Source organism: Enhydra lutris, unplaced genomic scaffold, assembly GCF_002288905.1.
Source record: "Enhydra lutris kenyoni isolate GAN:26980312 unplaced genomic scaffold, ASM228890v2 scaffoldscaffold47, whole genome shotgun sequence".
In the NCBI taxonomy this organism is placed as follows: Eukaryota; Metazoa; Chordata; class Mammalia; order Carnivora; family Mustelidae; genus Enhydra; species Enhydra lutris.
Genome location: NW_019154131.1, coordinates 10,364,301 through 10,387,493, shown reverse-complemented (window position 1 = coordinate 10,387,493; position 23,193 = coordinate 10,364,301). Strand labels below are relative to the sequence as shown.

Here is a 23,193-nt window from a genome sequence, read left to right as displayed (position 1 = left end):
ATTTTTAAAAAAGGAGTTAATAAAATAAGAAATTGGTTGAAAAAGGAAAGAGAAAAAATTAAAATGGAAAGACTAAAGAATGGGGGGTGGAAAGCCATTAATTCTATATACTGTTTCCCCCTAGTGCTGGAGTTGTGCAGTTCTCTATAATGGGTAAACTTGGTCTTAGTTGGATGTTCTTGTTGATCATCTTGGGCGGGGGGTCTGTTGCACTGATTCTCAGGTGTCTTTGCCTTAGGCAGAATTGCAGCACCCTTGCCAGGGGCAAGGCTAGATCAGTGGCTCCAGGTTGCTCTGTGTGGCTTTTGTTTCCTGAAGGTTTTCTGTGCAGCTTTAGAGGATGAGAATGAAAATTGCGGTCTCCCCATCTCCAGCCCTGGAGCCAAATGCTCAGGCCCCACTCCTCAGTGTGTCCTTAAGGAAAAGCAGTCAGTCACTCATGTCTCTCTGATCTACAGCCACACTTGTGCTCACCTGGCCTGTGACAGAATTTCGTCTCAGGCTCACAACCCTGTTTCGAGTCTCCAGACCCTGCAGACTCCTGAGGCACACTCCTGAGCCACTCCTCTTGGTGGGAAGGGGGTATCTTGCAGGTTCTGCTGCTTGCTGGGCTCCTGCTTGGACAGTAGTCGCTGGACCACTATTTGTGGTTTATGGTTTATGGCAACCCCGAGCTGAGAGCCCACTCCTGGGTTGCTAATTGCAGCTGGCTTTCCCTGCTCTGATACCTGGGACCTCTGCCACACTCAGGCATCTCTGGTCTTCCTGTGATCTTGGGGATCCTGGGGATCCTGTTCCACCTAGGATTCTGCCCTGCTTTGCCATCAGAGCACCTCTCAGGCAGAGACATCCCTCACTGGAACAACCTTTTAAAAGTTCTGATTTTGGGCTCTGCTGCTCCCTCTGCCTGCAGTTTATCTTCCTATAGATTGCCTCAGAGTACTGTCTCTGCACCTCCTACCTTGCAGAAAGTGGTTGTTTTTCTATTGGTGGAGTTGTGGCTATTCTTTTCTTAGGTCTCTTGTTGAGTTTGCAGGTGTTCAGAATGATTTGATAGCTATCCAGCTGAATTGCTGGGACCATACAAAACTAAGGTCTCCCACTCCACCGTCTTGGACTATGCACACTGTCCTTTTTTAATGCTTTTTGCCTTGATTCATCTTTCTTTGAAAGTAATATGGTCACTTCTGCTTTTTCCTTTACATGATAACTTTTGATCATCCTTTTCACTTTAATATTTGTATGTAATTTTATTTTAAATGTCTCCCCTAGAAGGCATATGTAATTAGATATTTAATTTCAAAATATTTGTCTTAAACAGAGGAATATAAGGTATGGTTTTGTAATGGATATGTATTTTTTTCTATCATTTTGTTTTATGCTTTCTGGCTAATTAAAAAAATTGTCTTGCAATAGAGATTATATTTTCTATGCCTGTTTCTTCACTTATTTGAAAGTTAAACATTGTTTAACTTATATTTTTAATATTTAAGACAAAAAATGAAATGAGTTTTGTTAGGTCTTTCCTACATATGGTAAGGATTGATCCTGTTTATCCTTTCTCCTGGGGATTGCCCATCTTCCAGGCTTTGTTTATACAATCTGAAATTTCAGTTTTAGGATTCAGTTGTTATACCTGTTACTTCTTAAATCATTTATCTCTTATTTCAAGTAAGCTTTTTTGACATTTATATCTATTTTGTTAGGATGTTTAAATTAACATATTTATTTAGGCTTAATCCTAGGTTTAAATAGTCTTACTGTTCAGCATTAGTCCTTTTATACTATGATTTTTCCATACTTGAATTTCAACATTATGACTTTTTAAATATACATGTTTTTAAAGTAGTTTCCATGTCTAGCATGGAGCCTGATGCAGGGCTTGAACTCACAGCCTTGAGATCAAGACTTGAGCTGAGATCAAGAGTCAGATGCTTAACTGACTGAGCCACCCAGGTGCCCCTTTAAAAAAATGTTTTTAATGGCACATGAAGACTAAATACTCCAAACCCTGAGATATCTCAGCATATCTTTAATTTGTCTTCATTAAGCATGCAGTGGGAGGAAAGAGGGGTTGATTGTCTTCTTTTCTCTTTCTCTGTTGTATTCCTCTCTTTTGAGTTTGCTCGCTGGTCTTGGAACCTCTGGTCTTAGAGGGCTTGGTTTGTGGGGAGCATTGGTGAAAGAGGTCTTACTTGATCAGATACTGATGAAACAAAACTTCATGCTCCTTAACTCTGGCAATTGTTTCTAGCTTATGCTTTGTCTCCAGGGCAGTTTTGTGGTTTCTCTGGGGATCTCCCATCCTTGAGATCTTCTTCAGGCAGAACTCCAGTGGAGTCATTTCTAGCCTGAGTATTTATTTGCAATTCCTCCCACAGCTCCTAGGATGATTTCCACCCCCCAGCTTCCTGCTTCTGCCATTCTTTGGCTTCTCACAGATGCACCCAAAAGGTCAAAATCCAGTATGACCCCAGACCAACACTCTCTCCCCTTCAGCTCATATGTGGTAGCCCCCATATGTTTATCCCTGCCACAAAAAAGGACTAGACAGATCCCAGAAGAGACACCAGTATTCTGGGTCTGGCCCCCTTGCTTCCTCCTGTATGAACCCAGCATTAGTCCTCACCATCTCACATGTAAAAGGTACATTTAAGGCTGGCCTCCAGGAAACTTCTGTCCTGACACCCAAGACAAATGCAGCATTGTCTACCTTTCCTCTTCACGGGGTTGGGTGGGGTTGGGGATTGAGGGAGTCACTCAGCACAGAAAAGCACTCTTCTCTACAAATAAATCTTTCTCTTACCCCTCTCAACCCTTTTCTATTCTTGTAGTGGTTGAAAGGGTTCTAGACCAGTTCCAGACAATTTACTTTGTAAATATGCCTATAGTATCGGTGTCACATTCACTTTGAAATCTGGTATCATTCTCATTGGAACCTCAGTTGAGACTGAGTTAAAAAGAATTCTGTTCTTAACATTTCGTTTCATACAGATTACAACTTCTAGTCCAATATCCAGTGTTCTGCATACTGAATGTGACTCCTATCATTAAGGGTCATTCTTAACAATGCAAAACACCAAATCCCATGATAACCAGCATCTCCTGCTTTGAGGACTTCCTCATAAAGCCTGATCCTAAGATGCAATTTCCTGGTTTCTCTGGCAATCCCCATTATAGGGGCTGCTTGCGCATATCTCTCTCATTTGAGGGAGCATTTCTAGCCTGATTGGTAACTTTCAGTTTTAATTACCTTCTTGTCACCTGGGGACTCAGGGTCTTGACTAGACAGCTGAGCCACCACCCTTCAGTTGCATGGGTACTGAGTAACAGAGACATTTTCCTTCATCCTGCCTTTGCCCTCTTTAAAACTACATGGCAGGAAGTGGGCAGGGTGACCAGAAGAGGTAGGTGGGGCACACCAGACACAGCTAAGTGCTTTACTTTGGCTATCTCATTTAATCCTCACTTAATACTTGGGGTTCCACTATTTGCATTTTACAAAGGTGGGGAAAGGCTTAGGAGTTAAACAGTGTGTTTAAAATCACACAAATCCTAAGTGCTAGACATAGACTCAAAAGGACAGTTCCTTCTGACACCAAAATGAATGTACCCTTTCAATCCTGGCTATATACTAGAGTCCACCAGAGAGTTTTAAAAATACCAGTTTTCTGGTCCCTTTTTGGGAACAATTAAATTAGAGCCCACAAGAGATGGAGTTTGGGCATCAGTATGTGCTTAAAACTCTCCAATGATTTGGGCGCTTGGGTGCTCAGATGATAAGTGTCTGCTTTTAGCTCAGGCCACGATCCCAGGGTCCTGGGATGGAGCCCCACATCAGGCTCTCTACTCAATGGGGAACCTGCTTCTCTAACTCCTACTCCCCCTGCTTGTGTTCTCTCTCTCTCTCTCTCTCTCTCTGTCAAATAAATAAATAAAATTAAAAAAAAAAACCAACTGTCCACTGATTCTAATGTGCAGCCAGGTTTCAGGCCACTGCTGGACATCCTGTCTCCAAACTATTAGCCATGTATGCGATCGCTTCATTCATATTATTTCCCCTTCGTATTTTTTTTCCCCTTCAAAAGTCAGAGAGTGCGTGGTTGCCCGTCTATATCAGAGCTGGCTTTCCTAATCAGATTCCAAGAGCCGCATTCATGGCCATGTTTACTCTGGAAGTGGATCAGTTCATCCTGACCTCCCTGACTCCATCCGTTCTGGACTGTGAAGAGGACGAGACCCCCAAGCCCTTGCTGGTGTTTAATATCACCAAATCTCCACTGGACGGCTATGTGACGCATCTGTGGGATCACACCAGACCGGTCTCCTCGTTCACCTGGAAGGATCTAAGTGACCTGCAGATAGCCTATCAGCCGCCGAGCAGCAGCCATTCTGTGCGGAGACATTATGAGGTAAGAAGAAAGGGAGATAAAGCGTCTAACCTGTCTGGTATCCACAGTCGGTGAAGATGCAGGCACTTCTCGTCACCTTCAGGTGAGTTTGTACCCTCAGTGCCCCAGAAGAGAATCAGTCACTGTAAATCTGGAGGCAGACTCAAATGCTTAGAGGAGCTGGGCATGTGATGCAAATGAGGAGACTAAGCAGGGGGAGGGGATGGGAGAGGGAGACTGAGGGGAGGCAGCTGCCCCTGCGCCAGTGATTGCTGCCTTGTGTGAATACAGACAAATCAGGCCAGGGTAGCCTTAGCTCTTGTTCTTCAGAGGAGTTGGAGATCTGTAAATTTTTCTTTTATTTTGTAAAAATGTTTCAATTTTTAAATACAGGATACATATTAAAAATTCTAAAACATATTGTGGCACCTACAAAATATTTCTGAGGGCCACATTTGGCCCAGAGGTCACTGGTTTGAGAACTCTGGTGTCCTTGACGGCCTTTATGCATGCCATAGACCATGGGAGTTAAAGATGACTTTGTCTACAATCCTTTCATTAACAAATTCTTTTTATTTTAGAGATTTAAATTTATTCATTTGAGAGAGAGAGAGAGAATAAGCACAAGTGGGAGGGTTAGGGGGAGGGAGAGACAATCTCAAGTAGACCTCACGCTGAGTGTGGAGCCCCACATGGGGCTTGATCCCGTGACCCTGAGATTATCACTTGAGCTGAAACCAAGAGTCGGACTCTCAAGCCACTGTGCCACGCAGGCACCCCTCATTAATAAATTCTGTTATTCCTTCTTGTTTGTAAAAGTATTTTACTGGGATCCTTACTTTTATTTTTATTTTTTTTTAAAGGTTTTTATTTATTTATTTGACAGAGAGAGAGACAGTGAGAGAGGGAACATAAGCAGGGGGAGTGGGAGCAGGAGAAGCAGGCTTTCCGCTGAGGAGGGAGCCTGATGCAGGGGCTCAATCCCAGGACCCTGGGATCATGACCTGAGCCAAAGGCAGACTCTTAACTACTAAGCCACCCAGACACCCTGGGATCCTTAATTTTAATGAATAACCCTGACTCAGGGTAGGAGATTCCATAATCTCATTAGATGACTAAGTTCTCTATCAAACACTTTCCTGTCAGAAAAGTCCCCTTCCTGTCTAATCTCAGTACCTTCTGCTGTTCTTCTAGCCTCTTCCCTCTAATTTTGTTTTGGATGGGAGTTGAGAACAGCTGGTGACAGTCTTGCACATAATAACCTCCACAAACTTGCAGACCTACCGGCAAGTTGATTGAAACAGGATGGAATGTTTGCATGAGCAGATTGACACAGACCTGACTTCAGGTTTATTAAGGAAAATGAGTGTGCCTGCCGTTCCAAATTGCCCTCCGTCTAATTTAGGCATTTTCAGCATTTAGCCTCCAGGGAAGACAAAAGACTTGACTGTAAGTGCCATGTTTTTGCCCTTTGCTTTGCTTTTCTTCACTTCATCATAGTAAGTGGCAGCCATTTTTTTCTTTTTTCCTTTCGCCTCCCATTCCTTTTGTATTACCGGGTCATTACTCATTAGATGTCCAGTTTTACCTCAAACTCCTAAATAAAGCACAGCTCCTCTGGTTGCTTTCTGTGTGTCTTTTCTGGCATGGTATAATGTGATCCTAAAGCAGAACCTGGTCAAATGTGTGATTTTGTCATTGCTGTTAGAAGGTGACTCTCAGTTTTCTCAGTGATTAGGCGCTTTGCAGATTCTGTGGGCTGGAAGTCCTGGGCTCCTTCAGCCACCTGAGGTAGGACTCCTGAGGCCAGCGCAATTACCCATGCTCTTGAAGCTAGCCAAGCATTCCCTGGACTCTAGTGTCAAGGCGGTCCATTCTTTCAGCCATGCAAATTCAAACTCGTTTTACCAGGTACCCTGTTGGTTTGAGAACAGCGTTTCTTAGTGAGCACGTAAGTACAATTTCAGATGGCTCAACCTAACAGATACTGACGTTCTACCTCCAAAGACATCCCCACCTGGGTGTGGTTCCATTTTTAGTCTGTTACTTTGGCCCCCTTGAACCTGTTTCTTTGGTGGGGTAGTATCTGCTGATATGCTGCCATTTGAGAATTTATCCTCTCTGGTGGACCAAATGGCGATTCAGTGTCAAATGGACATTCTTCAAAAGTAGGCACATGCCTTGCATTTCTGTCTTATATGCCATCCTTCCCTGTCAGCACCTGGTACAATATGTGCATAATACATAAGAAAGTTCAAAACTTAATGGGATAAAATCTTAAAAAAAAAAAAAAAAACAACTTAATGGGGCACTGGGCGGCTCAGTTGGTTAGGAAAGAGTCTACCTTCGGCTCAGGTCATGATCCCAAGGTCCTGGGATGAAGCCCTGTATCGGGAATCTCCGCTCAGCAGGGGGTCTGGTTCTCCCTCTCACTCTCTCTGTCTCTCTGTCTCTCAAATAAAGAAATAAAATCTTTTTTAAAAAATAAAATCTAATCTAAAAATAAAAAGATTTTATTTTTTAAAAAAGATTTTATTTCTTTATTTGAGAGACAGAGAGAGATCGCAAGTAGGCAGAGAGAGAGGGGGAAGCAGGCTATCCACTGAGCAGAGAGCCCGATGTGGGGCTCAATCCCAGGACCCTGAGATCATGACCTGAGCTGAAGGCAGAGGCTTAACCCACTGAGCCACCCAGGCACCCCAAGAAATAAAATATTTATGAAAAACCTTCTCATATAGCCCCATTTATTAGCTATGGATTTCATGGAAGCGAATAAAATCTGGATATTTAAAAATATGTTTGGAAAGATAGATGCCTCTAGGGTCTCTTAAAAGCAGCACCAGTGGCATTTTGCCCTGGCTGATTCTTTATTATGCGGGCTGTCCTGTGTGTGGTAGCTTGTAGGAGCATCCCTGGCCTCTGTCTACTATTTAGTGGCCGGTAGGACCGCCTACCATGCATACCTATTTGTGAGATCAAAAATGTCTTTAGACATTTTCAAGTGTCCCCTGGGGGAATAAAGCCTCCCGCAGTTAAGATTCACTGCTTTGGTCCTTGTACCTTTGGGAGAGGCTCGAGTGGCCCGAGGCTGGTCTCTTGAGCAATTACAGGGACCCTTTTTCACCGTATTCACCTATTTGAGGCTAAAAGTTTCTTTTATGGAGAGGAAAATTTAACAATACTGCTAACTAATGAACAAAATCTAGAGCCTGAAAACATGAGATCTGGTTGTTGAAAATGACATCAGGCGGGGCGCCTGATGTGGTTCAGTCGGTTAAGCATCTGACTCTTGATTTCCGTGCAGGTCATGATCTCAGGGTCCTGAGTCTGAGCCCCATGTCAGGCTCCTCACTCAGCGGGAAGTGTGCTTCTCTCCCTCTGCCCCTCCCCCTGTGCTCGCTTGAGCTCTCTCTCTCTCTCTCTCCCTCTCCCTCTAAAATAAATAAACCAATCTTTCTTTTTTTTAAAATAAATAAACCAGTCTTTAAAAAAATGAGTTATGGCTTCAGCAGAAACCTAACCTTTTGCCTCCCACTGTGGTGTCTGCCCCAGGAATAGTGGTATTTTATGCTCTAAACTGTCAATGTGTGATCCATAGACAACTGTTTGTTTGCAGCTGGAGGTGGAGGTTTATGATTTCTTCTTCGAGAGGAGTGCACCGATTACAGTCCACATCTCCATCAGAACAGCAGATACCAACGCCCCGCGGGTGTCCTGGAACACAGGTGAAGCTCCGTGGAGGGTGTCAAGTCACAGAGGCCCAAAGGGAAGATGGGAAAGTATATGGGTCAGGGAAGAAAGGTTGTTTTCTTCCCATTTCGCACAAGAGGCAGCTGAAACCCAGCCCAGTGAAGGCAATCAGATAGTTGTTTTTGTTTTGTTTTTCCTACTAGCAGGGTGAGAAATTTATATCCAGGATTCCTGTGTGGGGAAGCCAAGTTTCTCCTCTGGAAGAAATAAGCCAGAAGGGCACCTTTCAAATGAATGAGGCAAAAAGTGACTACTTGGGAGACTGAGATATAGTTGGGACAGAGAGCAAAAAGGTGTCCTACCACTGTTCAGAAGGAGGGAAGGAAGCGGTAGACTAATTCATTGTCCTGTTTTTAAGACAGGCAAGGAAGCCACAATGCAGGAATAAAGAGCTTAAAGTGCTTTATTTTAAAAGAAGGTCACTTCTGAGTGGTCTTTAATGCAATGTAATTATTTAGATCAGATGTAAATGTGGAATGTAAATGAGGATTTTTCTCCTTTCCCATTGATCTCATTGACAGCATTTAAAATATACTTGTAAGTAGTGGCCGTAGGTTCTGTTAAGGGAAAACATCTCTGTCTGATTTAAATCCCCACGTGGTGGCTTAAACTTGTTGCCCTGTGTGTGTGTGTGTGTGTGTGTGTGTGCGCACCCTTGCATGTGGGTACACACACACACACACACACACACACACACGTGTTTGCATGTATGTGAGTTTCAGTCATGAGAATATTGGTTGAGCAGTCTTGTGTTTCTCTGTCCTACTCTACCTGTTAGAGGGATAATGAAAGAAAAGAAGGAATTGATAACTTGAAGTTTAGTAACAATCCTATATTAAATGAATTATTGCTTCAGATAAAGACTTAATAGTATGTGTGATCTGTGAAACCCAAGCTTGTTAAGAGTGCTCCAGATCTGGTTTTGACTACTTGGGACATGACAATTTTTTTTAAAATCAATTTTTAGTTATGATGAACTTAATATATGTTCATCACTGAAAACTTGGCAAGTACATTAAGCAATAAATTGAATGAATGGATGGATAATAATAATGATACTAATAATGAATGGTTAGTAATGAATAAATGATTGAAATGGTAATGAATGAACAAAATCATTTATTACTCCATCATGAAGACAGAACCACTCTTAATATTTTGCTGTCTATACTTCTAGTCTTGCTTGTTCTTCTGCTGTGTCCCATGATGCCTTGGATTATGCTGTACCATACACTCATGGCTTCAAAACCCTTATTACCAATCACAGAGATTTTTTTTTTTATAGGCTCCACACCCAGCATGGCGCCTAGCACGGGTCTTGAACTCACGACCCTGAGGTCAAGAACTGAGCAAAGACCAAGAGTTGGACACTTAACTGACTGGGCCCCTCAGGCACCCCTCACAGAGATTCTTTATATGTGCTTGTTTTCCCTCCCTTCTTTCCTCCCTTCTTTCTTTCCTTTCTTCCTCCCTCCCATCTCTCTCTTTCTCTCTCTCTCTCTTCAGACTGTATGGCTCTCCCCAGGTTCCCCAGCCAACAGCCCTTGAGGCAGGTCATATACTAACCCTATACCCAAACAAGAATGAGGGGGATTGGAGGTTGTGAGGAACAAATAAAAAAGTTGACATGACTAAGTTGGTGAGAAAGTGAAGTTGACTACTCCCTCATGCTGGTGTCTCCAGGAGGAGACGAAGCCACTGTGTGTGGGAAGAGTCAGAATTGGGCTGGGGAAAGGGTGAATAGTCTCTCTCTTAACTCCTTCCCATCTCCTGTCTCACTGTGGTCAGTTTGCCCCACAAGATGTCAGCTCCTCACATGTCCATGATGAGCTACCTGGCCCCTCTTTGCTGATGCAACAGAAACTCCCTGGGTCCCCTGGTGTAGGTAGGACCTGGCTGTGGTCACAAGAGTGGGTCATGCCACAACCTGGCCCTTGACCAAGAGGACAGCTGAGGTAACCAGCCACATCAGAAGATGAGGCAGTGGTGGCAGCCAGGACTTCACAGTTGTGGGGACTGTGGGGCCCCCAATGGGGCTGTTGCTTTGAGAAAGCACATGCATGGTCACAGCTGGCAAGAGGGGATGGGGAGAAGCTGGCCAGGTTTGAAAGGGAGTGTCATCAGGTCCACCAGTACACTGCTTTTAAGTTTTATCAATTTGTTTCCTTAAAAAGCATTGCTCCCTTTTATTTTTTTAATTTTAATATTTTTAAAAGATTTTATTTATTTTTTTGAGACAGAGATCACAAGCAGGCAGAGAGGCAGGCAGAGAGAGAGGAGGAAGCAGGCTCCCTGCTCAGCAGAGAGCCCCATGTGGTACTTGATCCCAGGACCCTGAGATCATGAACAGAGCCGAAGGCAGAGGCTTAACCCACTGAACCACCCAGGTGCCTGCTTTGCTCCCTTTTTGTATTCTTTGCAATAGGTCAGTTCCTGGATCTCCTGGATAATGGCATTGGCAGTGATGCTCAGCTCCCCATTTTTCACTGAAGTGTTCCATCCAGTGTCTGTATTCTGGCTGCTCTGAGCAGCACTTACCCTCTCCCCAGATTTCCTCCAGCATGCTGGGTGCAAGGAGAAGATTTTATTTCATTTCCTTTAGTTACAAAAGTCCCTTTGTTAGAGTCCAGAATAAAATTCAGCCGTCATTGCAGAGTGTCAGACTCTTCATGTCTAATACTGCTAAACGCTCCGCTAGTGTAGTAGCTCTGTATTTGCATGGTTACCCACTTTACATTCTCTGTCCTATGGGCTACTCTTGCACTCATAACATATGGAAAAGCTTTTCTGATTATTTTGCCTGCTTAAAATATTTGGATTCATCTTTGAAAAATTCCTTGTAGACATTTTTGAACTAGAGACCACTGTGAACGTAACATCTATTCTTTCCTTTAGTATTTATTTTCTGGACCACCATGTCTCCAATGGATATATAAGGAACAAGTTGTGAGTTTGGGGTTAATAGTATTAAAAGAAGAAATATTATGAGGCACCTGGGGGTTCAGTTGGTTAGCTGTCTGCCTTCATCTCAGGTCATGGTCCCAGGGCCTGGGGTCGAGCCCTGAGTCAGGCTTGCTGCTGGGTGGGGAACCTGTTTCTCCCTCTCCCACTCCCCTTGTTTGTGCTCTCTCTCTCTTTGTCAAATAAATAAAATCTTATAAAAAAGTAGAAATATTGCTAAAAATATGGGGTGCCTGGGTGGTACAGTTGGTTAAGCATCTGACTCCTGGTTTCAGCTCAGGTTATGATCTCAGGGTCATGAGATCAAGCCCCACATGTGACTCCACACTGAGCATGGAGTCTGCTTGAGATTCCTGCTTCCTCTTCCTCTGCCCCTCCCCTCTACACACTCGCTCTCTCTCAAATAAATAAATAAATCTTAAAAAAAGAAATATTACTAAAAATAAAAGCTAAATTCCAATTTCTTGTAAAGCTTTCAAAGATACAATTTTCAGCTAGTTTCGTGACTGAAAATTTATTAATCTTGTCTTAAAGTAGACACGTTGGCATGTCATAGAACTTTCCAGGACACTTGTCTGTTTTCTCTTATAGGTCTGAGTCTTCTAGAGGGCCAGTCTCGGGCCATCACTTGGGAGCAGTTTCAGATTGTCGACAACGATGACATCCATGCTGTCCGGCTGGTCACCGTGGGCGGCCTGCAGCATGGACGGCTTACACTAAGAGGTGAAACACCAGTTTCTTTGACCTCGAAGAGAATCTGAGCAGTGTTTTCTCCAAAGGCAGATCATATTTGACAGGATGTACATAGCATCTCTTGGGCCACATTTCTTTCTCTCTTTTTTCCCCAAGTTTTTATTTAAATTCTAGTTGATTAACATATAATGCAATACTAGTTTCAGAAGTAGAATTTAATGATTCATCACTCACTTATAACACCCAGTGCTCATCACAACAAGTGCCTTCCTTAATACACATCAGCCATGTAGCCCATCCCCCACCCACCTCCCCTCTGTTAATCCCGTTTGTTCTTTATAGTTAAGAGTCTCTTATTGTTTGCTTCCCTCCCTCCTTTTTTCCCCCTCTTCTCCTATGCTCATCTGTTTTGTTTCTTAAATTCCACACATCAGTGAAATCACCTACTTGTCTTTCTCTGAATGACTTATTTTGCTTAGTATAATACCCTCCATCCATGTCATTGCAAATGGCAAGATCACATCTTTTTTTGATGGCTGAGTATTACTTTATTATATATATATATATACCACAACTTCTTTTTTTTTAATTAAATTTTATTTTTTATAAACATATAATATATTTTTATCCCCAGGGGTACAGGTCTGTGAATCTCCAGGTTTACACACTTAACAGCACTCACCATAGCACATACCCTCCCCAATGTCCATAACCCCACCCCCGCCAACCCCCTTCCCCCCATCAACCCTCAGTTTGTTTAGTGAGATTAAGAGTCACTTATGGTTTGTCTCCCTCCCAATCCCATCTTGTTTCATTTACTCTTCTCCTACCCCCTTAACCCCCCATGTTGCATCTCCTCTCCCTCATATCAGGGAGATCATATGATAGTTGTCTTTCTCCAATTGACTTATTTCGCTAAGCATGATACCCTCTAGTTCCATCCACGTTGTCGCAAATGGCAAGATTTCATTTCTTTTGATGGCTGCATAGTATTCCATTGTGTATATATACCACATCTTCTTTATCCATTCGTCTGTTGATGGACATCTAGGTTCTTTCCATAGTTTGGCTATTGTAGACATTGCTGCTATAAACATTCGGGTGCACGTGCCCCTTCGGATCACTACATTCGTATCTTTAGGGTAAATTCCCAGCAGTGCAATTGCTGGGTCATAGGGTAGTTCTATTTTCAACATTTTGAGGAACCTCCATGCTGTTTTCCAGAGTGGTTGCACCAGCTTGCATTCCCACCAACAGTGTAGGAGGGTTCCCCTTTCTCCACATCCTCGCCAGCATCTGTCATTTCCTGACTTGTTCATTTTAGCCATTCTGACTGGTGTGAGGTGATATCTCATTGTGGTTTTGATTTGTATTTCCCTGATGCTGAGTGATATGGAGCACTTTTTCATGTGTCTGTTGGCCATCTGGATGTCTTCTTTGCAGAAATGTCTGTTCATGTCCTCTGCCCATTTCTTGATTGGATTCTTTGTTCTTTGGGTGTTGAGTTTGCTAAGTTCTTTATAGATTTTGGACAGTAGCCCTTTATCTGATATGTCATTTGCAAATATCTTCTCCCATTCTGTCAGTTGTCTTTTGGTTTTGTTAACTGTTTCCTTTGCTGTGCAAAAGCTTTGATCTTGATGAAATCCCAATAGTTCATTTTTGCCCTTGCTTCCCTTGCCTTTGGCGATGTTCCTAGGAAGATGTTGCTGCGGCTGAGGTCGAAGAGGTTGCTGCCTGTGTTCTCCTCAAGGATTTTGATGGATTCCTTTCTCACATTGAGGTCCTTCATCCATTTTGAGTCTATTTTCATGTGTGGTGTAAGGAAATGATCCAATTTCATTTTTCTGCATGTGGCTGTCCAATTTTCCCAACACCATTTATTGAAGAGGCTGTCTTTTTTCCATTGGACATTCTTTCCTGCTTTGTCGAAGATTAGTTGACCATGGAGTTGAGGGTCTATTTCTGGGCTCTCTATTCTGTTCCATTGATCTATGTGTCTGTTTTTGTGCCAGTACCATGCTGTCTTGATGATGACAGCTTTGTAATAGAGCTTGAAGTCCGGAATTGTGATGCCACCAACTTTGGCTTTCTTTTTCAATATTGCTTTGGCTATTCGAGGTCTTTTCTGGTTCCATATAAATTTTAGGATTATTTGTTCCATTTCTTTGAAAAAAATGGATGGTACTTTGATAGGAATTGCATTAAATGTGTAGATTGCTTTAGGTAGCATAGACATTTTCACAATATTTATTCTTCCAATCCAGGAGCATGGAACATTTTTCCATTTCTTTGCGTCTTCCTCAATTTCTTTCATGAGTACTTTATAGTTTTCTGTGTATAGATTCTTAGTCTCTTTGGTTAGGTTTATTCCTAGGTATCTTATAGTTTTGGGTGCAATTGTAAATGGGATGGACTCCTTAATGTCTCTTTCTTCTGTCTTGTTGTTGGTGTAGAGAAATGCAACTGATTTCTGGGCATTGATTTTATATCCTGACACTTTACTGAATTCCTGTACAAGTTCTAGCAGTTTTGGAGTGGAGTCTTTTGGGTTTTCCACATATAGTATCATATCATCTGCGAAGAGTGATAGTTTGACTTCTTCTTTGCCGATTTGGGTGCCTTTAATTTCCTTTTGTTGTCTGATTGCTGAGGCTAGGACTTCTAGTACTATGTTGAATAGCAGTGGTGATAACGAACATCCCTGCCTTGTTCCTGACCTTAGCGGAAAAGCTTTCAGTTTTTCTCCATTGAGAATGATATTTGCAGTGGGTTTTTCATAGATGGCTTTGATAATATTGAGGTATGTGCCCTCTATCCCTACACTTTGAAGAGTTTTGATCAGGAAGGGATGGTGTACTTTGTCAAATGCTTTTTCAGCATCTATGGAGAGTATCATATGGTTCTTATTCTTTCTTTTATTAATGTGTTGTATCACATTGATTGATTTGCGGATGTTGAACCAAACTTGCAGCCCTGGAATAAATCCCACTTGGTCGTGGTGAATAATCCTTTTAATGTACTGTTGAATCCTATTGGCTAGTATTTTGGTGAGAATTTTTGCATCTGTGTTCATCAAGGATATTGGTCTATAGTTCTCTTTTTTGATGGGATCCTTGTCTGGTTTTGGGATCAAGGTGATGCTGGCCTCATAAAATGAGTTTGGAAGTTTTCCTTCCATTTCTATTTTTTGGAACAGTTTCAGGAGAATAGGAATCAGTTCTTCTTTAAATGTTTGGTAGAATTCCCCCGGGAAGCCATCTGGCCCTGGGCTTTTGTTTGTTTGGAGATTTTTGATGACTGTTTCAATCTCCTTACTGGTTATGGGTCTGTTCAGGCTTTCTATTTCTTCCTGGTTCAGTTGTGGTAGTTTATATGTCTCTAGGAATGCATCCATTTCTTCCAGATTGTCAAATTTGTTGGCATAGAGTTGCTCATAGTATGTTCTTATAATTGTCTGTATTTCTTTGGTGTTCGTTGTGATCTCTCCTCTTTCATTCATGATTTTATTTATTTGGGTCCTTTCTCTTTTCTTTTTGATAAGTCTGGCCAGGGGTTTATCGATCTTATTAATTCTTTCAAAGAACCAGCTCCTAGTTTCGTTGATTTGTTCTATTGTTTTTTTGGTTTCTATTTCATTGATTTCTGCTCTGATCTTTATGATTTCTCTTCTCCTGCTGGGTTTAGGGTTTCTTTCTTGTTCTTTCTCCAGCTCTTTTAGGTGTAGGGTTAGGTTGTGTACCTGAGACCTTTCTTGTTTCTTGAGAAAGGCTTGTACCGCTATATATTTTCCTCTCAGGACTGCCTTTGTTGTGTCCCACAGATTTTGAACTGTTGTGTTCTCATTATCATTTGTTTCCATGAATTTTTTCAATTCTTCTTTAATTTCTTGGTTGACCCATTCATTCTTTAGAAGGATGCTGTTTAGTCTCCATGTATTTGGATTCTTTCCAAATTTCCTCTTGTGATTGAGTTCTAGCTTCAGAGCATTATGGTCTGAAAATATGCAGGGAATGATCCCAATCTTTTGATAGCAGTTGAGACCTGATTTAGGACCGAGGATGTGATCTATTCTGGAGAATGTTCCATGTGCACTAGAGAAGAATGTGTATTCTGTTGCTTTGGGATGAAATGTTCTGAATATATCTGTGATGTCCATCTGGTCCAGTGTGTATCATTTAAGGCCTTTATTTCCTTGTTGATCTTTTGCTTGGATGATCTGTCCATTTCAGTGAGGGGAGTGTTAAAGTCCCATACTATTATTGTATTATTGTTGATGTGTTTCTTTGATTTTGTTATTAATTGGTTTATATAGTTGGCTGCTCCCACGTTAGGGGCATAGATATTTAAAATTGTTAGATCTTCTTGTTGGACAGATCCTTTGAGTATGATATAGTGTCCTTCCTCATCTCTTATTATAGTCTTTGGCTTAAAATCTAATTGATCTGATATAAGGATTGCCACTCCTGCTTTCTTCTGATGTCCATTAGCATGGTAAATTCTTTTCCACCCCCTCACTTTAAATCTGGAGGTGTCTTCGGGTTTAAAATGAGTTTCTTGTAGGCAACATATAGATGGGTTTTGTTTTTTTATCCATTCTGATACCCTGTGTCTTTTGATTGGGGCATTTAGCCCATTAACATTCAGGGTAACTATTCAGAGATATGAATTTAGTGCCATTGTATTGCCTGTAAGGTGACTGTTATTGTATATTGTTTCTGTTCCTTTCTGATCTACTACTTTTAGGGTCTCTCTTTGCTTAGAGGACCCCTTTCAATATTTCCTGTAGAGCTGGTTTGGTGTTTGCAAATTCTTTCAGTTTTTGTTTGTCCTGGAAGCTTTTAATCTCTCCTCCTATTTTCAATGATAGCCTAGCTGGATATAGTATTCTTGGCTGCATGTTTTTCTTGTTTAGTGCTCTGAATATATCATGCCAGCTCTTTCTGGCCTGCCAGGTCTCTGTGGATAAGTCTGCTGCCAATCTAATATTTTTACCATTGTATGTTGCAGACTTCTTTTCCCAGGGTGCTTTCAGGATTTTCTCTTTGTCACTAAGACTTGTAAATTTTACTATTAGGTGACGGGGTGTGGACCTATTCTTATTGATTTTGAGGGGGGTTCTCTGTCCCTCCTGGATTTTGATGCTTGTTCCCTTTGCCATATTGGGGAAATTCTCTCCAATAATTCTCTCCAATATACCTTCTGCTCCCCTCTCTCTTTCTTCTTCTTCTGGAATCCCAATTATTCTAATGTTGTTTCATCTTATGGTGTCACTTATCTCTCGAATTCTCCCCTCATGGTCCAGTAGCTGTTTGTCCCTCTTTTGCTCAGCTTCTTTATTCTCTGTCATTTGGTCTTCTGTATCACTAATTCTTCCTTCTGCCTTATGTATCCTAGCAGTGAGAGCCTCCATTTTTGATTGCACCTCATTAATAGCTTTTTTGATTTCAACTTGGTTAGATTTTAATTCTTTTATTTCTCCAGAAAGGGCTTTTATATCTCCCGAGAGGATTTCTCTAATATCTTCCATGACTTTTTCGAGCCCGGCTAGAACCTTGAGAATCGTCATTCTGAACTCTAGTCTGACATATTACCAATGTCTGTATTGATTAGGTCCCTAGCCTTTGGTACTGCCTCTTGTTCTTTTTTTTGTGGTGAATTTTTCCGCCTTGTCATTTTGTCCAGATAAGAGTATATGAAGGAGCAAGTAAAATACTAAAAGGGTGGCAACAACCCCAGGAAAATATGCTTTAGCCAAATCAGAAGAGATCCCGAATCATGAGGGGGGAGAAAGGGGATAAAAAGGTTCAGAAAGAAAAAAAAAAAAAAAGAAACAATTAAAAAAAGAAAACTAATAAAAAAAAAATAAAAAAAAAAAATATATATATATATATATATATATATTAGATAAACTCGTTAAAAAACGTTAAAAAAGAAAAGGGTAAAAGTTAAAAAAAGAGAAAAAAAGTAAAAGTTAGCAGAAGAAGAGAAAAAAAATTGAAAAAGAAAAAAAAATTAAATTAACTGCAAGGCTAAAGAATCATGGGGAGAAAGCCATGAGTTCCATGCTTTGCTTTCTCCTCCTCTGGAATTCCGCTGCTCTCCTTGGTATTGAAACTGCACTCCTTGGTAGGTGAACTTGGTCCTGGCTGGGTTTCTTGTTGATCTTCTGGGGGAGGGGCCTGTTGTAGTGATTCTCAAGTGTCTTTGCCCCGGGCAGAGTTGCACCGCCCTTACCAGGCCCCGGGCTGAGTAATCCGCTCAGGTTTGCTTTCAGGAGCTTTTGTTCCCTGAGCGCTTTCCGTAGAGTTCCAGAGGACAGGAATAACGATGGCGGCCTCCCGGTCTCCAGCCCGGAGGAGCTGAGAGCTTGGGGTACCGCTCCTTAGTGCGCCCTCAGAGAACAGCGCCCAATTACTCCCGTCACCCTGGCCTCCGGCCGCGCTCCGAGCTGACCGAGCCTGCGACCGGTTCAAGGTAACCCCGAGCTTAGAGCTCACTCCTCGTCTCTGTCTCTGTTGCCGGCTTCCCCGTTCTAATACCTGTAAGCTCTGCGACCCTCAGACACCCCTAATCCTTCTGTGACCCTGCGGGACCCGAGGCCATGCTGACCCCGTGTGGGCTTCACCCCGGTTAAGCTTCTGGAGCGATGTCCCTCAAAGGAACAGACTTTTAAAAGTCCTGATTTTGTGCTCTGTTGCTCCGCCGCTTGCCGGGAGCCGGCCCCTCCCCCCGCGGTCTATCTTCCCGTCGCTTTGGATTCACTTCTCTGCCAGTCCTACCTTTCAGAAAGTGGTTGATTTTCTCTTTCTAGAATTGCTGTTCTTCTTCTCTTCGATCTCCCGTTGGATTTGTAGGTGTTTGCAATCTTTAGATAAGCTATCTAGCTGATTTCCCGCTACCTGAAGTAGTCTCAGCCTGCTACTTCTCTGCCATCTTGACTCCTATATACCACAACTTCTTTATCCATTCATCAGTTGATGGACATTTGTGCTCTTTCCACAATTTGGCTATTGTTGATAATGCTGCCAATGTAAACATTGGGGTGCATGTATCCTTTCAAATCAGTATTTTTGTTTCCACTGGGTGAATACCTAGTAGTGCAATTGCCAGGTTATGGGGTAGTTCTGTTTTTAACTTTTTCAGGGACCTCCATGTTGTTTTCCAATGGGGCTGCCCCAGTTTGCATTCCCACCAGTAGTGTAAGAGAGTACCCCTTGCTCTGTATCCTTGCCAACATCTCTTGTTCCCTGTGTTGTTAATTTAGCCATTATGACAGGTGTGAGGTGATATCTCACAGGGGTTTTGATTTGCATTTCCCTGGTGATGAGTGATGTTGAGTATCTTTTCATGTCTGTTGGCCATCTGTATGTCTTTGGAAAAAGTGTCTGTCATGTCTTCTGCCTCTTTCTTATGTGGAATATTTGCTTCTTGGGTGTCAACTTTGCTAAGTTCTTTATAGATATTGGATACTAATCCCTTATCTGATATATCATTTGCAAATATTTCTCCCATTCTGTAGGTTGCCTTTTAGTTTTGTTGATTATTTCCTCCTCTATGCAGAAGCTTTTTATCTGGATGAAGTCTCAGTAGTTCATTTTTCCTTTTGTTTCCCTTGCCTGTGGTGACATATCTACTAAGAAGTTGCTGTGGCCTAAGTTGAAGAGCTTGCCGCCTCTGTTCTCTTCTAGGAATTTGACTATTTACTGTCTCACATTTAGGTATTTCATCCATTTTGAATTCATTTTGGTGTATGGTGTAAGAAAGCAATCCAGTTTCATTCTTTCTGATGTTGCTGTTCAGCAATCCTTTGTTGAAGACACTGTCTTTTTTTCCACTGGACATTCTTTCTTGCTTAGCTGAAGATCAGTTGACCATAGGGTTGAGAGTCTATTTCTGGCTTCTCTATTCTGTTACATTGACCTATGTGTTTCTTTTTGTGCCAGTGCCATAGCTTTGTAATAGAGCTTGAAGTCTGGAATTGTGATGCTTCCAGATTTGCTTTTCCTTTTCAAGATCGCTTTGGCTTTTCGGGGTCTTTTGTGATTCCATACAAATTTTAGGTTTGTTTGTTCTAGTTCTGTGAAAAATGCTGGTGGTATTTTGATGGGGATTGCATTAAATATGTTGATTGCTCTGGGTAGCATAGACATTTTAACAACATTTGTTCTTCCAATCCACGAGCATGGGATGCTTTTCCATTTCTTTGTGTTATCTTCAATTTCTTTCATCAGTGTTCTATAGTTTTCAGAATACAGATCTCTTACCTCTTTCATTAGGTTTATTCTTAGGTATCTTATGGTTTTTGTTGCAATTGTAAATGGGATTGATTCCTTGCTTTCTTTTTCTGGTACTTCATTATTGTCATATAGAAATGCAACAGATTTCTATATATTGACTCTGTATCTTGCTCCTTTGTTGAATTAACTTATCAGTACTAGCAATTTTTTGGTGGAATCTTTCAGGTTTTCTACATAGAGTATCATGTCATCTGCAAATGTTTGACTTCTTCCTTGCTGATTTGGAAGCATTTTATTTCCTTTTGTTGTCTGATTGCTGAGGCTAGGACTTCTAGTATTGTATTAAGTAACAGTGGTGAGAGTGGACATCCTTGTCCACTCTCATTTTTTCCTCATTGAGGATGATATTAGCTCTGAGTTTTTCATATATGATTTTTATTATGTTGAGGTATGTTGCCTCTATCCCTACTTTGTTGAAGATTTTAATCAAGAATGGATGCTGTATTTTGTCAAATGCTTTTTCTGCATCTATTGAGGGGATCATATGGTTCTTACCCTTTCTTTTATTAATGTGGTATATCACATTGATTGACCACTTTTGCTGCATCCCAAAAGTTTTGGACTGTCACGTTTTCATTTTCATTTGCTTCCATATATTTCTTTATTTCTTCTTCAATTTCCTTGTTACCCATTCATTCTTTAGTGGTATGTTCTTTAGCCTCCATGTATTTGTGGTTTTTCCAAGTTTTCTCTTGTGGTTGACTTTAAATTTCATAGCCTTGTCATCGGAAAATATACATGGTATGATCTCAGCCTTTTTGTAATTGTCGAGGGCTGATTTGTGACTCAGTATGTGGTCTCTTCTGGAGAATGTTCCTTGTGCACTTGAAAAGAATGTGTATTCTGTGTACTTAAAAAGAATGTGTCATTCAAAGTCATTATTTTCTTGTTGATTTTCTGCTTAGATGATCTGTCCATTGCTGTAAGTAGGGTGTTAAAAGTCCCTTGCTATTATTGTATTATTATCAATGAGTTTCTTTATGTTTGTTATTAATTGATTTTATATTTGGGTGCTACCAAGTTGTGGGCATAAATATTTACAATTATTAGATCTTCTTCTTGGATAGAGCCCTTACTCATGATATAGTGCCCTTCTTCATCTCTTTTTACAGTCTTTGGTTTAAATTATAGTTTGTCTGTTATAAGTGTGGCTACTCTGGCTTTCTTTTGACATCCATTAGTGTAATAGGTGGTTCTCCAAGCCCTCACTTTCAATCTGTAGATGTCTTTAGGTCTAAAATTAGTTTCTTGTAGGCGGTATACGTGGATCTTTTTTTTTTAGTCCATTCCGATATCCTATGTCTTTTGATTGGAGCATTTATTCTATTTACATTCAGAGATACGAATTTATTCATATTTGTATTGTATTACAAAGTAATTGTATTACCTGTAAAGTTCGTGTTTCTGGAGATTTTCTCTATTCCTTTCTAGTCTTTGTTGCTTTTGGTCTTTCTTTCCTACTCAAAGTGTCTCCTTTAGTATTTCTTGCAGTTTAGTCGTCATGAACTGCTTTAGTTTTTGTTTGTCTGGGTAACTCTTTATCTCTCCTTCTATTCTCAATGACAACCTTGCTGGATAAAGTATTCTTGGTTGCATATTTTTCCCATTTAGCCTATTCAACATATCATGCCACTTTCTTCTGGCCTGCCAGGTTTCTGTGGAGAGATCTGATGTGAACCTGATTTGTCTTCCTTTGTAGGTTAGGGATTTTTTTTCCCTTCCTGCTTCCAGAATTCTTTCCTTATCTCTGTATTTTGCAAATTTTACTGCAATAAGCCTTGGTATTGGCTTGCTTTTGTTGATTTTGATGGGAGTTCTCTGTGCCTCCTGGATTTGGATGTCGGTTTCCTTCCCCAGATAAGGAAAGTTTTCAGCTATAATTTGTTCAAAGAAACCTTCTGTCTTAGACCTCATTTCTATTTTTCTTTTTTTAAAGATTTTAATTATTTATTTAAGAGAGAGAGAGAGACAGAGAGAGCATGAGCTGGGGGAGAGGGACAGACTCCTTGCTGAGCAGGGAACCTGACTCTGGGCTCAATCCCAGGACCCTGAGATCATGACCTGAGCTGAAGTCAGATGTTTAAGTGACTGAGCCACTCAGGTGCCCCTTAGACCTCATTTTTAAATAAATTGTCATATCCAGAAAATCTGGAAATCTTGAAACCATTAGCTTTTTCATTAGGGTGCTCACATCAATGGATGGCCATTTATTTACTTACTTATTTTTTTATTGAAGAAGGAGGAGCAGAGGGAGAGGGAGAGAGAGAATCTTAAGCTAACTTCATGTCCAGCACATAGCCTGATGTGGAGCTTGATCAATATCACAACCCTAAGATCATGACCTGAGCTGAAATCAAGAGTTAGAATGGACTGAGCCACCCAGGTACCCCTGGATGACCATTTATGAATAGCCTCCTGTACTTGGCTCATATTTAAATCTCTGATGCCAGGGAGTAGTCCTTTTAAATATATTCTTTAACTTATGATCTTACCCCCACTGGAAGAGAAAATATTTCCCTCTCATTTCTCTGATTCAGAAAAATGTATTGAAAAACAGAGAAGCTTAGTTTTTTTAATACTTGGTAATGATTATGTTATTATGTTAATAGCATTATGTTATGTTAATTATGTTATAAGGCTAGTACTTAACAAGGCAGTAAGCCCTAATAAAAATAATATTCATGTCATATGATAGTGTAGTCCATTCCTTATAATGAGCGCAGTGGATTTAATTCAGTTATCCTTTTGGTATATTCTCAACTATAATGCAGAAAGGGGGTTCTTATTTATTATCATTTGTAATTAGGATTTCTGAAATCAAAAATGAAATGATAAATTCTCTTGTCTAATCCCAGGAGAGTAGGAGATTAGTTTAAGCCTGGGTGTATTAATTAGGGTGGATGTTCAGCTACATGTAAAGGAAACCCAGTTCCAGTGATTTAAAAATTCAATATTTATTTTCCTCATGTGATAAGTTGCCCAGAGGTAGGCATTCCAGATCCATGATGCCAGGAGCTCTTTCTGCTCTGTCAGTGGTCACAAGCTAGTGCATACACCTCTAGACTTTAGGTCTGCATTCCAGGAAGGAAGAAAGAGAG

General features: G+C 41.1%; 1 protein-coding gene across 1 annotated transcript in view; it reads left to right on the top strand.

Annotated features, from left to right (window-relative positions):
• The window catches only part of LOC111156629 (FRAS1 related extracellular matrix 1), a 146,792-nt gene that overhangs the window by 18,729 nt on the left and 104,870 nt on the right, over positions 1–23,193 (top strand). Inside the window, exons 5-7 of the mRNA XM_022517628.1 lie at positions 4,089–4,412; positions 8,008–8,116; positions 11,694–11,825. Of these exons, the coding sequence (XP_022373336.1) occupies positions 4,089–4,412; positions 8,008–8,116; positions 11,694–11,825 (565 nt within the window). The remainder of the gene's footprint in view (positions 1–4,088; positions 4,413–8,007; positions 8,117–11,693; positions 11,826–23,193) is intronic.